Source organism: Oncorhynchus mykiss, chromosome 22 (genome assembly GCF_013265735.2).
Source record: "Oncorhynchus mykiss isolate Arlee chromosome 22, USDA_OmykA_1.1, whole genome shotgun sequence".
Taxonomy (NCBI): domain Eukaryota; kingdom Metazoa; phylum Chordata; class Actinopteri; order Salmoniformes; family Salmonidae; genus Oncorhynchus; species Oncorhynchus mykiss.
The window spans coordinates 14,156,831-14,174,150 of record NC_048586.1 but is presented as its reverse complement, the minus strand read 5'-3'; the positions used below and the strand labels follow the sequence as shown (position 1 = coordinate 14,174,150).

Genomic DNA, 17,320 nt, shown 5'->3' with positions numbered 1-17,320 from the left:
AAAACCCTTTAGAACAGAATATTAGTGCCAAAATGTAGTTTGTTCAATTTCGCTGTAACTCAGAACCTTGACTTCTGTTCGTAATGGAATTAAATGACGGCAGGATGTGTGAAAGCCTTTAGTTAACCTAGATCAGCGTCGTCGATGCGTTGAAGTCGCCAGAGTGCGAAATTGGGAATCACCTAGATAACGACGAGGAGTCATTGACTGCGCAAATAGGCCTAATACTTATTCTCTCAAAGCTTTTCACACGGTGAGGTGGGTGAGAGGTTACGGTGACACACCGGAAAAATGAAAATAATTTGTAAAAGGACAGATCACCTCATTTGAACTCAAACTGTGTAACCGTATCAAAACTAGCCAACAGCTCAACAGGTGGATCTTAAAGTGGTTTCCTCAAAAGGTCAAAGCACATGGGAGACCAGGCGGTGTTAAAGTATTTTTAGTGCTATATATACCCTGGGCGGTTCACTAACTATGTTTAAATATATTTTCCTCTCACCATGGAGACTATAGCTGTGTCCTAAATGGCACCTGTTAGTGCGCTACTTTTAAACAGGACCCATAGGGCTCTGGTCAAAAATAGTGCACTACGTAGGGAATAGGGTGCCATTTAGGACATACCCAGTCAATGGCGTGTGTTATGCTGGTGCTCCCATCAGGCAGTGCGACCCCCTTACCCATTCAGTTTGTCGCTGGCGCTGGCTGGGTTACCACAGCGATGAAACAGCAGGGTCACTGGAATAATGAAAGGTCAATGAGCGGTGTGAAGGGCTGAGTTCCTGTAATGAGGCCCACACACCAGGCGACACGCCACACACACACCAGGCGACACGCCACACACACACCAGGCGACACGCCACACACACACCAGGCGACCCGCCACACACACACTCATACACCAGACGACACACACACCAGAGAAAGGGGACAGGCACAACGTAAACAACACGCCTCCCTGTCTGACAGAGAATGAAATATTAAAGCTATGCAACATGAGGCAATTATGGCCTGTGAACATAGTTACAGCTTTGACATTGTTAGGAGCACACAATGACTGTGACTGGACAAAGACATCGATCGCTGCAACCTTTTACTGCAGTGGGCTAAATCAGGGTCACACAGAGTGTTTCTTGGTAGTCTTAAACAAATCTACTTTAAACAAAAGTATACACCTCATACACATGGTTATGGGCTTAAAAGAAATAAGACACCTGTACCATGTCAGATATAGAGTTGAAATGCATTTAATTTAATTTAACACACCACAGAAGACTGAAATATAACATAACTGTTTGACATAGGAACACCAGATTTTCGTCATTCCTCCCATGAGGCCAAAGTGGGCGCTTTTGGTCATTCACTCCCTGGGTGGTACGTGGGGTATTAACTTGCTGAAGCCTATGGGTTTCATTCTAGTAGTGATGAAGTTATTGACCGAGGTGTCAGATGTAGCTCCAGGGCGTCTGTCTGTCCTCGTCTCTCCACTATACTGTCTATGTGTGTCTTGAGTCGCTGAAGCATTGCCCTCCCTCCTTACCTTCCTCTTTACTTTCCTCCCCTCCTTCCTCCTCTTCTTCTCTCCTCGTCCTCCCCTCCCTCTTCCTACTGAATCCCTGCTTGGCCCCCTTGGGGGTCCCCGTGTCCTGTCCGAGTGCCACTGTGCGTGACTTTCATTAGCTACCACCTTGAAGACTCTGTCATGCACAAACATAACCTGGACACACACGGCAGAAAATGAGCTGCCACTCTGGACACAGGCCCGACAACAAAAGCCATTATATTCTCTAGCCTCAATGCTAGCCGGCAGCGTTGTAGCGTAGTGTAGCGTCGCCCTAAACAGGGCTCGGCTGTACTGCAGCCTGGAGGGATGTTATTTCTCTTCATATCCCTATTGATTAGTCACAGAAACAGGTTTCACTTGTCATGTATGGTGCGAGGAGTTTGGCAGGAGGAGGAGGGTTAGGCAGTTTCTTTCTGCTGGAGGGATAAAACGTCTCTGTTTCTCCCTTTTTCTTTTGTCCTAACCATGCTCATCCCAGCTGAGTTGTTTTCTCTCTCTCTCCCCCTCTGTCTATCTCTGGTATTGCCGTCTGTCCCGTCTGTCCTTCTGTCGGCTGGTTTTCTGGCTGGCTTTGTTGGTGTTGGGGGTTTGGATGGGGGTTGTGATGTGGGGGAATAGGTGGCCATGCGTCCAGGAGGGCAATGCTTCAGCAGTTGCATGGAGTCAGTATGTACTCCCACGACGAGCACCACACCACCTCCTACAACTGGAGCGAGAGAGGTAAGGGGGGGGGGGGGGGACGCAGTGCACCGCCACGTGCGGCCCACTGTCCCCAACTCCGTCGGCCAGTACGTCCGTCCTGTGGCCCCACGTTGCTCTGTCACCGTCCATGTCCTGTCTAGAGATGTTCAGGGACACACGCTTGTTGCTCTTGTACTTGGGGTTGACAGGATGAACACGGTTGTGTACTTTATCTCTCCATGGCTTATAGGAGTGTGTGCTGTGTCCAAGGTACAGCTGTTCTGTATGTGCTTAGTGTACACTGTCCTAATGTTTGCATGCCACGGACACACATCTTTATTGCTGCGTTTTTGCTTGTTCAGTTTTGTTTGCTTGCCGGATAATCCAAGACACTGTGAAATGCCTTGAGGTGCATTAATGATGTGCTGGTTCTTTATTCTGATACACTTTTTATTTTCTACTGTTAGTAAAGACAGAGTAGGGCAGAGAGAAAGCAGTGTTTAGCTAGAGCCCTTTCCAATTTGTTCCATTTGCTTTTTGAATGAAAATATTAAGAGTGAACCTTGGGCAATGCAGAAATCCCCAGCCGCTGTTAAGTTATAAAGTCTACGGTGTTTGTAGAACAAGCCCAGGCAGCACATAGTCAGGTTGTAAATAATTGAGAAGTGCATGAATCATTCTTGGGCAATACAGAAATACTTTTATGGTGGAGGCAGGAGGCTAAATCTATAAATATGTAATGGAGGATCCGAATGCCTAGCAAGGCAAGGGGTCAACAAAATCTGTGTGTTTTGATGTGATGTGTGTGTGTGTGCGTCCACCTATTTTGTGTGTGTGTGTATGTGTATGTGTGTGTGTGTACAGTATGAGTACCTGTGTTTTGTGTGTGTATGTATGCACATCAGGGTATTTCTTGAACCTGCAGTGAGTGAGAGAACATAATAATGGGAAAATTCAAAAGGACAGAAATGGTTTCGTACTGTGTGTTTGCTTTCATTGGGCCATAATCAAATGAGTCATAGATGGATCCAACTGTAACTAAGCACTACAGCTGTGACTTCATGTTGGTTTGTGGTGTGTGTGTGTGTCTGTCTCTGTGTGTGTGTGTGTGTGTGTGTGTGTGTGTGTGTGTGTATTTGTGTGTTGCACGTGTGTGTGTGCTCTCACTTGGCTGCTCGTTGTCTCTCCCCCCTTTTAAGCAGCTGTTTTCTCCCTTCTCTATGTTCCACATCTCTCTCTTCCTGGTCTTATTGCCTTGTTTCTCTTTCTGTATATCACCCTCTGTTTTCTGTCTGTCTGCATACTCCATTGTCCTATTCCTGTTCTCTCTCTCTCTTCTTCTCTCCACTCTGTCTACTGTTTTCCTTCCTTCCTTTTTTCCTTTTTTCCTTCCTTTTTTCCTTCCTTTTTTCCTTCCTTTTTTCCTTCCTTTTTTCCTTCCTTTTTTCCTTCCTTTTTTCCTTCCTTCCTTCCTTCCTTCCTTCCTTCCTTCCTTCCTTCCTTCCTTCCTTCCTTCCTTCCTTCCTTCCTTCCTTCTGTTCCTCTCTCTCTCTCTCTTTCTCTCCTTCCTTACTTCCTTCCTTCCTTCCCTCTCTCTCTCTCTCTCTTTCCCTCCCTCTCCCCCCCTCTGGCTCATTGTGTCTGTGTCCTTCCCCGGAATTTGTTGTAAAGCAGAAAGTAGAGAGAACTCATTCAGTCGCTCGCGGAGCTCCAGTGTGTCCAGCATTGATCGCGACACCAAGGAGTCAGTGACCACGCTGCAGTTCGGAGAGTCCTACGGCCGTAAGGGCGATGCTCTGCCTACCGCCTGCCTGTGGGTGGGCACCAGCCTGGGCGTGGTCCTGCTCCTGCCCATATCCATCCCCACAGAAGAGGAGGAGAGGATGGAGGAGCCCATCACCATGGGGCCCAGTGGTGAGCCTGTCTGCCTGAGGGAATGATAGATGGTCTGGGGGAAGGAGATCCCGAATGTGGCCTGCCTTAGCCTTCGTTATTTTGATGTCATTGACATTAGACAGGATTGTAATGGAGGAATCACTCACTGACTCACAGGGTAGGGTGTAGGGGTGCAGGTTCAACAGAGGGCATGGTGGTGGGGGAGGGGCTTACTCTTCAAGCCCACCTAAGCAACAATTGAGAAGAGATTATCGATATGCTAACGTGGGTGTGATAATGGGATTTGCAGGTAGGCATTCTTTGCTGCCCTCCTACTCTCTCATTCCATTTCAATGACTGATATTAGTCAATATTAGATAGCAAGATCAGAAAGAATTGAATGTTTGGTGAATATAGAAAATATCTCGGATGTCACGTTACCGAAAGTGCTATCTTTCCTTATCTGCCTCTTTCCATGGCACACCCAGGTACCGTCCTGATGCTAAAAGGCTCTGTGTTGCGATTTGCCTTCCTGGACTGTGGGGGCGCTCTCATTCAGAGTCCCTACGAGGTGTGGCGGGACCCCAACGGTCCCGAGGACCCAGACCGGCCCCGCAGGCGCAAGCTGATCAACTTCTCCCCGTCATCATCCCAGGAGGCGTGCGGTGACGGTCACCTGGCCGTTGTGTGCTCTGAGAAGCAGGCCAAGGTCATCCTCATGCCCACCCAGGCTGTCCTGTTCACCCACAACATCACAGAGTCCTCCTTCCTCCTGCGGGCTGACGTTGTCTCCGTCTGCAACAGCGTCTGCCTGGCCTGCTTCTGCGCCAATGGACACATCATGACCCTAAGGTATACGGTCGGTCTTTCTCATGCCTGTCAAAAGCTGTCTTGGTCGTGTTCCCTTGATGGATCGAAAAGAACTGTTGTTCTGTCGTATTCCTACAGGCCCATGAGAAGACTTCTACTACTACCACCCTTGACAGCGTTGTGTTTTTTCTGCTGTTGTCTCCTCCCAGTTTGCCCAGTCTAAGACCCCTGATGGATATCAACTACCTTCCCCTGACCGACTTGCGTATCGCCCGGACCTTTGTCTTCACTAACGGAGGCCAGGCCCTGTATCTGAGCTCTCCTACAGAGATACAGCGTCTCACATACAGCCAGGAGATGACGGACAACCTACAGGTCAGCACCCATCTGTGTGTGCATTTGTGTACTGTGAAGTTTAGAATTATCTGTACTTGTTTGTTTGTTTGTTTGTTTGTGTGTGTGTGTGTGTGTGTGTGTGTGTGTGTGTGTGTGTGTCTGGGCGTATCTGTGCATGTGTTTGTGTGTCTATCCTTGGTAATCTCATTGCTCTGTGGGTATGACAGCACATTGCGTCCTGCAGCTTAGACAGAGTGATTTCTCAGAGCCAGTGGTGCAGTAAATATATGGGTGCTATAATTGATACCTTTGCTAAAGCCCAATCATGACAGTGGCCATTGAAGTGAAATGTCACGCTTGTCATGTGTGGTTTGAGCTCCACTACTCCACTGCGCTGTGGTGGTGGAGTGTGTGTGTGCGCAGCGTACGAGCTCAACTATATTTTGCCGTAGCTTGGTGGTAGTTGAACTACATTCTAATCTAGGTAGTGTTTTCAGTAGTTAACGACTTTTTTTTTGTCATGTCGCGCTGTAGCTAACTACTGGAACTACACACTATACATTCAGCAAAGATAAAATAAAATATGGTTGGCAAGAATTTCGTTTCTTTTTCGGCATCAGACCTGCCCAATTCTCACTTGAAACTAAACGCTGACATTCTGTACATTACCTTAGAAAAATGGATGAAGCAGTGGAGTGGAGTTTTCACTAATGAATCGCACTTATACCACAGTGGCAAAATAAAACAACATTAAAGCACACATTTACTGGTAGAAATAACATTTCTTTGTTGATATATATATATATATATATATATATATATATATACAAAAAAAAGCTAATTCATACTTTCTCATCTTTTGTTTGCGGTCATCTGTTAGATTAGTTCTATATCTAGAGACAGGACCCAGACGTTAGTTCTATATCTAGAGACAAGACCCAGTTGTTAGTTCTATCAGGTTTATATATAGAAACAAGACTCAAGTCAGTTTGATTATTTCTATATCTAGAGACAAGACCCAGTCGTTAGTTCTATATCTAGAGACAAGACCCAGTTATTAGTTCTATTATTTCTATATCTAGAGTCAAGACCCTGTTGTTAGTTCTATTATTTCTATATCTAAGACCCAGTCGTTAGTTATATTCCGTTTTATTTTTGTAACGGAAGTGTAACTTCATTTATTGCAGTGTGAAGGAATCGGTAGCTGGGAAAACTATATTTTCAGAGTAGCTTTCCCAACACTGTGTGTGTGTGTTGCTATAGAGCCATCACAACAAACACACACTAATAAGAGCAGACATTGGTGAAGCTCCAGCTTCAGACATGCAGTCCTTCTCATCCAGCAACATGACTGAACATGCAGCATAATCCTACTGCCATCTGCTGGCACAGTAAAACTCCAACACTGATATGCTTCTCAGCAAGCGTCCTTTTTGAAATCGGCAGACAAGTGATGACTTCACCTACAATATTTCAAACCTGGTTCATCAACTGCGTGCTTTTTTTTAGCCAACTTGCAATCCCTAAATATCCACAAATCCCATTGTGCGTAATCTGCTGTTGTGTGCCTCTGGTTCGATATGACTGTCACTGTGTGTTTATGTTGGTTAGTTAGGACTGTGTTATGACTGTGTTACTGTGTGTTTATGTTGGTTAGAAATGTGTATTAATGTGTGTGTGTGTGTATTAATGTGTATGTGTGTGTGTACTTGTGTGTGCAGGTATTAATGTGTGTGTATTAATCTGTGTTGTGTGTGTGTGTGTGTGTGTGTGTATTAATGTGTGTCAAATCAAATCAAATTTGATTTGTCATATGCCGAATGCTGAAACGCTTACTTACGAGCCCTTTACCAACAATGCACTTAAGTGGCCTCCCGGGTGGCGCAGTAGTCTAAGACACTGCATCGCAGTGCTAGCTGTGCCACCAGAGATTCTGGGTTTGAGCCCAGGCTCTGTCCCAGCCGGCCGCGACTGGGAGGCCCATGGGGCGATGCACAATTGGCTCGGGTTTAGCCGGCAGGGATATCCTTGTCTCATCGCGCACTAGCGACTCCTGTGGCGCAACGCACGCTGACCAGGTCGCCAGGTGTACAGTGTTTCCTCCAACACATTGGTGCGGCTGGTCTCCGGGTTGGATGTGCATTGTGTCAAGAAGCAGTGTGGCTTGGTTGGGTTGTGTTTCGGAGGAGGCATGGCTCTCGACCTTCGCCTCTCCCGAGTCTGTACCGTTGCAAGGATGAGACAAGACTGTAACTACTACCAATTGGATACCACAAAATTGGGGAGAATAAAAAAGGGGTTCAAAATAAAATAAAAACTATGCACTTAAAGTAAGCAAATTAACAAATAGATAAAAAATAAAATAGTAACACAATAACAATAACGAGACTATATACAGTACAGGCTATATACTGTACAAGGTGTTCTGTACAAGGTATACATGAATGCTTACGAGCCTGCTGCTGCCTACCACCGCACAGTCAGACTGCTCTATCAAATCAGAGACTTAATTATAACATAATAACACACAGAAATACGAGCCTTTGGTCATTAATATGGTTGAATCCGGAAACTATCATTTCGAAAACAAAACGTTTATTATTTCAGTGAAATACAGAACCGTTCCGTATTTTATCCAACGGGTGGCATCCCTAAGTCTAAATATTGCTGTTACATTGCACAACCTTCAATGTTATGTCATAATTACGTAAAATTCTGGCAAATTAGTTCGCAACGAGCCAGGCGGCCCAAACTGTTGCATATACCCTGACTCTGCGTGCAATGAACGCAAGGGAAGTGACACAATTTCACCTGGTTAATATTGCCTGCTAACCTGGATTTATTTTAGCTAAATATGCAGGTTTAGAAATATATACTTCTGTGTATTTATTTCAAGAAAGGCATTGGTGTTTATGGTTAGGTACCGTCGTGCAACGATCAAGCTTTTTTCGCAAATGCGTTTTTGTTAAATCATCCCCCGTTTGGCGAAGTTGGCTGTCTTTGTTAGGAAGAAATAAACTGTCTTCACACAGTTCGCAATGAGCCAGGCGGCCCAAACTGCTGCATATACCCTGACTCTGTTGCAAGAGAAGTGACACAATTAACCTAGTTTAAATAAATTCATGTTAGCAGGCAATATTAACAAAATATGCCGATTTAAAAATATATACGTTTGTATTGATTTTAAGAAAGGCATTGATGTTTATGGTTAGGTACACGTTGGAGGAACGACAGTCCATTTTCGCGAATGCGCACTGCATCGATCATATGCAACGCAGGACACGCTAGATAAACTAGTACTATCATCAACCATGTGTAGTTAACTAGTGATTATGACTGATTGATTGTTTTTATAAGATAAGTTTAATGCTAGCTAGCAACTTACCTTGGCTTCTTACTGCATTCGAGTAACAGGCAGGCTCCTCGTGGAGTGCAATGAGAGGCAGGTGGTTAGAGTGTTGGACTAGTGAACTGTAAGGTTGCAAGATTGAATCCCGGAGCTGACAAGGTAAAAATCTGCCCCTGAACAAGGCAGTTTAACCCACCGTTCCTAGGCCGTCATTGAAAATAAGAATGTGTTCTTAACTTGCCAAGTTAAAATAAAGGTGTACATTTTTGTATTTATTTTTTAATCGGTGTCCAAAAATACAGATTTACGATTGTTATTAAAACTTGAAATCGGCGCTAATTAATCAGCCATTCCGATTAATCGGTCGACCTCTGGTTCGAGGTAGTTTGATTGAGATAATATGTACAGTGCCTTGCGAAAGTATTCGGCCCCCTTGAACTTTGCGACCTTTTGCCACATTTCAGGCTTCAAGCATAAAGATATAAAACTGTATTTTTTTGTGAAGAATCAACAAGTGGGACACAATCATGAAGTGGAACGACATTTATTGGATATTTCAAACTTTTTTAACAAATCAAAAACTGAAAAATTGGGCGTGCAAAATTATTCAGCCCCATTAAGTTAATACTTTGTAGCGCCACCTTTTGCTGCGATTACAGCTGTAAGTCGCTTGGGGTATGTCTCTATCAGTTTTGCACATCGAGAGACTGACATTTTTTCCCATTCCTCCTTGCAAAACAGCTCGAGCTCAGTGAGGTTGGATGGAGAGCATTTGTGAACAGCAGTTTTCAGTTCTTTCCACAGATTCTCGATTGGATTCAGGTCTGGACTTTGACTTGGCCATTCTAACACCTGGATATGTTGATTTTTGAACCATTCCATTGTAGATTTTGCTTTATGTTTTGGATCATTGTCTTGTTGGAAGACAAATCTCCGTCCCAGTCGCAGGTCTTTTGCAGACTCCATCAGGTTTTCTTCCAGAATGGTCCTGTATTTGGCTCCATCCATCTTCCCATCAATTTTAACCATCTTCCCTGTCCCTGCTGAAGAAAAGCAGGCCCAAACCATGATGCTGCCACCACCATGTTTGACAGTGGGGATGGTGTGTTCAGGGTGATGAGCTGTGTTGCTTTTACGCCAAACATAACGTTTTGCATTGTTGCCAAAGTCAATGAACAGCATTCTCACATAGGTGTTGCTTTTGTCCAGGTGAGAAAGGGCAGTGTGGAGTGCGATTGAGATTGCGTCATCTGTGGATCTGTTGGGGCGGTATGCGAATTGGATCGGGTCTAGGGTGTCCGGGAGGATGCTGTTGATGTGAGCCATGACCAGCCTTTCAAAGCTACTGACATGAGTGCCAAGGGGCGGTAATCATTTAGGCAGGTTACCTTCACTTCCTTAGGCACAGGGACTATGGTGGTCTGCTTGAAACATGTAGGTGTTACAGACTCGGTCAGGGAGAGGTTGAAAATGTCAGTGAAGACACTTGCCAGTTGGTCCTTGCATGCTTTGTTTACACGTCCTGGTACACGTCTGGCCCAGCAACTTTGTGAATGTTGACCTGTTTAAAGGTTTTCTTCACATCGGCTACCGAGAGCATTATCACACAGTCATCCAGAAGAGCTGGTACTCTTGTGCATGCTTCAGTGTTGCTTGCATCGAAGCGAGCATAAAAGGCATTTAGCTCATCTGGTAGGCTCGAGTGACTGGGCAGCTCGCGTCTGGGTTTCACTTTGTAGTCCGTAATAGTTTTCAAGCCCTGCCATATCCGACGAGCGTCAGAGGCGGTGTAGTAGGATCCAATCTTAATCTTGTATTGATGATTTGCTTGATGGTTCATCTGAGGGCATAGCGGGATTTCTTATAAGAGTCAGATTAGTCTCACGCTCCTTGAAAGCGGCAGCTCTAGCCTTTAGCCTGTAATCCATGGCTTCTGTTTGGGATATGTCGTCCCCACAGTGACTGTACGTACGTCACCAATGCACTTATTGATGAAGCCGATGACTGAGGTGGTGTATTCCTCAATGCCATTGGATGAATCCCGGAACATCTGTGCTAGCAAAACAGTCCTGTAGTGTAGCATCCGCGTCATCTGACTACTTCCGCACTGAGCGAGTCACTGGTACTTCCTGCTTTAATTGTTGCTTGTAAGCAGGAATCAGGAGGATAGAATTATGGTCAGATTTGCCAAATGGAGGGCAGGGGAGAGCTTTGTATGTATCTCTGTGTGTGAAGTAAAGGTGGTATAGGATTTTATGTCCCTGGTTGCACATATGACATGCTGGTAAAAATTTGGTAAAACTGAATTAAGTTTGCCTGCATTAAATTCCCCCGCCACTAGGAGCGCCGCTTCTGGGTGAGTATTTTATTCTTTGCTTATGGCCTTATAGAGTTGGTTGAGAGGGTCTTCGTGCCAGTTTCGCTTTGTGGTGGTAAATATACGGCTACGAATAATACAGATGAGAACTCTCTTGGTAGATCGTGTGGTCGACAGCTTTTCATAAGGTACTCTACCTCAGGCGAGCAATACCTTGAGACTTTTTAATGTTAAACATCGTGCACCAGCTGTTATTGACAAAAAGACACACACCCCCACCCATCTTACCAGAGGTAGTGTCTCTGTTCTGCCGGTGCATGGAAAATCCCGGCAGCTCTATATTGTTTGTTTCTTCGTTCAGCCACGTCTCGGTGAAACATAAGATGTTACAGTTTTTAATGTCCCGTTGGTAGGATAATCTTAATGGTAGGTCATCAATTTTATTTTCCAACAATTGCACGTTAGCAAGAAGAATAGAAGGCATTGGGAGTTTGCTCGCCTCCGAATTCTCAGAAGAATCCCTGATCCGCTTCCCCTTTTCCGGTGTCTTTTCTTCATGCAAAAGGCATGGATCTGGGCCTGTTCCAGTGAAAGCAGGATATCCTTCTCGTCAGACTCGTTAAAGGAAAAAGTTATATTTGCATGATTTAGCATAATTAATCATTACCGTTGGCTTGACTGACCAATACCTCACAAAAGGCTTTCTCTCTCTCCAAGTTGAGACCTTGAAACTGAGATACCTCAGTTGTTCCCGTAGCAATATTCTGTGCTTACTGCCAAGTTGAGGAACAGTGACAGTGAGAATTCCTCCATACACGATCAGTCATTCACCCACATGGCTGGGTTGCCTTTGTAATCCGTAATAGTTTGCAAGCCCTGCCACATCGGACGAGCGTCAGAGCTGGTGTAATAGGATTCGATCTTAGACTTGTATTGATGCTTTGCCTGTTTGATGGTTCATTGGAAGGTGTAGCGGGTTTTCTTATAAGCGGACAGATTTGTATCCCACTCCTTGAAAGCGGCAGCTCTAGCCATTCCCTCAGTGAGGATGTTACCTGTAATCCAATGCTTCTGGTTGGGATATGTACCTACGGTCACTGATGCACTTATTAATTAAGCCGGTGACTGATGTGGTAAACTCCTCAATGTCGTCGGATGAATCCTGGAACATATTCCAATCTGTGCTAGCGAAAATGTCCTGTAACTTAGTGTCCGCTTAATCTGACCACTTCCGTATTGAGTTCATGACTTGTACTTCCTGTTTGAGTTTTTGCTTGTAAGCAGGAATCAGGAATATAGAGTTAATGGTTATGGTTACACAGGAGACATGCTGGTAGAAATGAGGTAAAATGGATTTCAGTTTCCCTGCATTAAAATCCCTGGCCACTAGGAGCGCTGCATCTAGGTGAGCTTATGGCTTTATACAACTCGTTGAGAGTGGTCTTACTGCCAGCATTGGTTTGTGGTGGTAAATAGACATCTTTGAAAAATATAGATTAAAACTATTTTAGTAAATAGTGTGTTCTACAGCTTATCATGAGGTATTCTAACTCAGATGAGCAGAACCTTGAGACTTCCTTAATATTAGAGATGGCGTAACAACTGTTGTTGACAAAGAGACACACACTCCCTCCCCTCAGTTTACCGGACACAGCTGTTATGTCTTGCCAATGTATAGACAAAACAGCTAGATTTATATATTCCTTGGTCAGCTACGACTCGGTGAAACATTGGATATTACAGTTCATCTGATCACATTGATAGGATAGGCTCGAATGGAGCTCATCCAGTTTATTTTCCAGTGATTGCACGTTCACCAATAGAACGGAGGGTAATGGCGACTCATCCACTCGCCATCGCGATCTCATTAGATATCTCGCACCCCGACCTCAACAGCGCCGTCTCCGCCTCCTCCGAATTACAGGGATTTGGGCCTGGTCTGGGATGAGCATTATATCCTTTGCCTCCGATTCGTTGAAATAGAAGTCCTCATCCAAATCGAGGTTAGTATTCGCTGTTTTAATATCCATAAGCTATTTTTGGTCATAATGGCCGAAACATTATGTGGAAAAAAGTTAGGAACATTGCAAAAAAACACAAAATATCAAAACTGGTGAGGAGCTCGTAAAATGGTGGGCATCCCCTCCGGCGCCATTCTTTTGTGTGTCATAATTAGTGTGTGTGTATTAATGTGTGCGGTGTGTTGATTCAGGACATGCTGGGGGAGCTGTTCACTCCTATAGAAACACCAGAGGCCCAGAACAAAGGATTCCTCAAGGGCTTCTTTGGGGGCAACGCCCAGACCTTCGACAGAGAGGAGCTGTGTAGGTTACCTTCTATATTTTACGTGTGTTATTTATGTGTACCAAGTAAGCATGTGAGAGACAATTTGACACATATGAACCTTTTCCCACCCTTTATCTTTTCATTTCTCTCTGCCTCTCGCTCCTATCCATCTCTCCAATATATTTTTCTATCTTTTTCTTTCTATCTATCATCTCCCTCCTCTCCATCTCCCTATAGTTGGGGAGGCAGCAGCGGGAAAGGCCTCTCGGAGTTTGGCCCAGCACATCCCTGGTCCAATGGGATTGGAGAACATGAAGGCTGCAGCCGGCGGCGTCGTGGGGGACCTGGCCCGAGCCCGCATCGCCCTGGACCAGAGAGGAGAGAGACTGGGCGAGCTGGAGGAACGCACCGCCCTCATGATGAACAGCGCCGAGACCTTCTCCACACACGCCCACCAGGTACGACCCCCCCAGCCAGTGATTGTGTGATGAAGCAACTTGGGGAAAGCAAGAGGGGTATGTTATAAGGTGATATGTATCTTACCCTGTGTCTCTTTTCTATCTGTTCTCCACAGGTGATGCTGAAACATAAGGACAAGAAATGGTATCAGCTTTAAAGGCAGGACAGCGGGCTGTGACTGCCCCTCCACCTGGTGGGGGGGGGGGGGCACTATGCTGGGACATGGACCTTTACTCGACGGACATGAGAGCGATAGAGATAGAGAGAGACACAAGAGGGACTTTGTGTTAACGGGCCTCTCTGTAGGCCGTCTGTACATCATTGTCACAAGACTTGGACAGAGGGCAGTCACTTATCTAGACTATAGTGAGATGGACACAGACCAGGAAGTAAGTTGGTACGACAGGGGGAACCCAAAGTAGATGATGACAGTCCATCAGTGTGTGTGGGTGGGTTACCCAGATCTTGCTGTGTAGATACTCTAAAGTTAATAATCCAACAAGACTGCATGAAACTAAACAGATAATTACAAAAAAAAGTAGAACTGCAATATTAAAAAGCAGCATGCTACTTTAACAGAGGGAAATAAAACAAAATAAAACTTTTATTTAATAATATAAGCCAACAACAGAAAGTATGAAAAAAACTTTATATTTTTTGAAATATGGAAAAAAAGATATATAAAAACGAAAATGTATTCCTGCATAGCTATAAAGCCACATTTTTCTGTTTGCCTTTTTTTTCTTACTTTCATTTGGTTTTTGAACACATTCTGAACACACATCATTTCAGTTTCAATACTTTCTTTACTCAATACTACTAATGATGATACTATTCATATTCCCACCATTAGACACTGAGCTCAAACTATATCGTTATCCAAGATCTCTGTGGTGTACTCACAGTGCAAAAACACAATCTAGTCTTTCAACATATCCACACATTCTGAACAACTGAATTGTCAATTTTACTGGCACTAATTTCATTCTCTTGGCTGCTACTACTGACTAGACCTGTTACCAGGGAAAAAAAAGGTACATTTCACCCCCCCTGCCAGAAATGTGTGAACACAGAGAATATATTGATTAATAATGTGTGAACACAGAGAATATATTGGTTAATAATGTGTGAACACAGATAATATATTGGTTAATAATGTGTGAACACAGAGAATATATTGATTAATAATGTGTGAACGGTCATGGAAATTAGTTGTGTTGGCTGAGGTGCCACGGTGATAGTAGACTGTGAGGTCTGGATTGAGTGTGTTTATATTTCTAATCTGAACATATATAACATGATGTAATAATTCACGTGCCATAAATCAAGATGGGTGAAGCCCCTTACTGTAAACTAGCAAAGAGCTAATACTATGTGGTAGTAATGACGTGTTCGCTGTAGATAAGAGTAGGCTAGCTGAGCCCAACCTTTCAGTATGGCCGTTGATAGGCGTCTGTCGCTGTAACTGGGTTTCTGGTTCTTTTGACAGAATTGTGACACATTTTTTTATGTTTTGTTTTTGTTGTTGTTTGTTGCTTCTTCATTGGAATCTTCTGCTGCCTTTCCCATATTATGTATGAGTTTGTTGAGCCAGTGTGTGTCTCACGCAAGCCCATGTAAAGACAAAACTCGTACTCTTTCTTCTGCCAAAGCAATTCACGAATGAAGGTGTCAGTTGGAGGATTGTGTCATTATATGTTATTGTGGGTGGTGGGTCCCGTGTTTACATTTTGGTATCCAGAGTGGTCCTCTTTTGCACGTTGATGAGAAAACTATGCTTCAGAAGTCTCCATGGGGTCTTGTTGAACAGGAGTAGGCCTAGCTAAAAGGCTGAGGTAGAGTCAGATCCATTTAAACACTACTACCATTCCGGATCAAAAATATCCTGCGGTCGGTCCGTGTTGTTGATCTATATGGAGAAATGTAATAAGAGCGAGACTAACAATAGCCTACCCTCATGAGTCTTGCGGTTGTCAGGTGTCGTTGGCACATAGAGTATATGGATCTTCTATGTTACACATATTGATACATGTAAGGAATCCAGACTGATATGCGTTTGAAGCAAAGGTGTTTCTATTCTTCGTTTTACTCGTAATTGCTCTTGATGACCTTAATGTAACCCCCCCTTATCCTCACCCCCTAGTGGATGGTGGTAGCCTCTTCTCTCCTAAATGATCATCTATGTACAAAGATTGTTCTATGATACATGTTATTGTATATGTTGTACAAGTCAATAAGTGTACACGTAACACTGACAAGTCCTCTCGTAACTGATCTATTGTGACATGACAATACCATCATTTATTTTTCTGTTTTCAAAGGTTATGTTTGTATTTTTAAATGATATACGAAAGTCTAAATGATTGTTATGACCACAACAGTCACTCACTCTCCCTCACCGACGCTCACATATCCACCCTGCCTTGAACCACAGAAAGGTGGTTACCATAACCATACAGGCAACCATTCTCTCACACAACATATGTTACACAACACAGCTGAAACACACACACACACACACACACACACACACACACACACACACACACACACACACACACACACACACACACACACACACACACACACACACAGGTAAAAACCTGCATTATCACTATTCATTTCACTCTGCTCCTTCTCAGGCTAGTGAGACATTCCTAAAGGACAGACAGTCTACTGTACTGGGAGCCAGTCAGCCCCAGACCCTAGAAAGAGTTGGATTTGATTGCCTGGCTGCTTTCCAGGCCAATATGAAGGCCATTGTCCATAACTGATTGTGGTGGTCTAATGAAGAGGGAACAGATCTATTTCCCTATGTGTACTATACCGTCTCTGAGGTTTGTGTTGAGTTAGTACCGGTGCAGTTAACTTCAATGGCTGAGAAAAAGGGTGTTTTGTTTGTATGTTTATTTTGATTTTATATCAACTGTACAACAACGCTGGCTGGGAGTAAAGAAAAACACAAAAACATAGAAAAATAGGATATTCTTAGGATATTCTTTCTCTGTAGATGTCTGTTAAATGAATCATGGTACTGTACCTGGTTATTCTGGCTGTGTCTAGTCACTGGAACTCTTGTCCACACTGTTGTTTCCTGGCCAAGCCAACCGTTTCTCTGGTTGTTTTCTCAATGATGGCAGCAAAGTTTGTCTTGTTTAAATGGATTCTACCACCTTTTGTTCTTATTGATATTATAGTAGTGTAATAGAGATTACTGAAAAAAGAACTGAAAATATGTTGATGCAAATCGAAAATTCAAATAAACATTGATTGATGTACACACCAGAGAAACCTGTACTGCTTTGTTCCCCCAACTACACAGTAAAGAGCTATGGTATGAAGCCATAACGATTGTTAAAATTGTAGATGGAAGACTTTTGTAAACCAACATTGCACCAAAACTTTAAAAAAGTTGGGCAATATACTACAGAAATATATATACATACATATGACTGTTTTTTAATATTAGGTCAATATAAGTAAAATACAATATCTTTTTACTAGGCAAGTCAGTTAAGAACCAATTCTTAATTACAATTACGGCCAAACCCTGACGATGAGCGCCGCTCTATGCGACTCGCAATCACGGCCGGATGTGATAAAGCCTGGATTCGAACCAAGGACGCATCTTGCACTGAGACGC

At 43.9% G+C, this 17,320-nt stretch overlaps 1 protein-coding gene across 10 annotated transcripts in view; it reads left to right on the top strand.

Moving 5' to 3' along the window:
• The window catches only part of stxbp5l (syntaxin binding protein 5-like), a 235,034-nt gene extending 218,077 nt beyond the window's left edge, over positions 1-16,957 (top strand). For 5 of the 10 annotated variants that reach the window (XM_036958790.1, XM_036958787.1, XM_036958789.1 and 2 more), the window contains 7 exons: positions 2,183-2,284; positions 3,920-4,159; positions 4,609-4,972; positions 5,140-5,305; positions 13,145-13,256; positions 13,456-13,676; positions 13,793-16,957. In XM_036958790.1, the coding sequence (XP_036814685.1) occupies positions 2,183-2,284; positions 3,920-4,159; positions 4,609-4,972; positions 5,140-5,305; positions 13,145-13,256; positions 13,456-13,676; positions 13,793-13,834 (1,247 nt within the window). In that variant the 3' untranslated portion in view covers positions 13,835-16,957. The remainder of the gene's footprint in view (positions 1-2,182; positions 2,285-3,919; positions 4,160-4,608; positions 4,973-5,139; positions 5,306-13,144; positions 13,257-13,455; positions 13,677-13,792) is intronic. The other 5 variants (XM_036958794.1, XM_036958792.1, XM_036958793.1 and 2 more) reach the window with 1 other exon arrangement.
• The last annotated feature ends 363 nt before the right edge of the window (positions 16,958-17,320 follow it).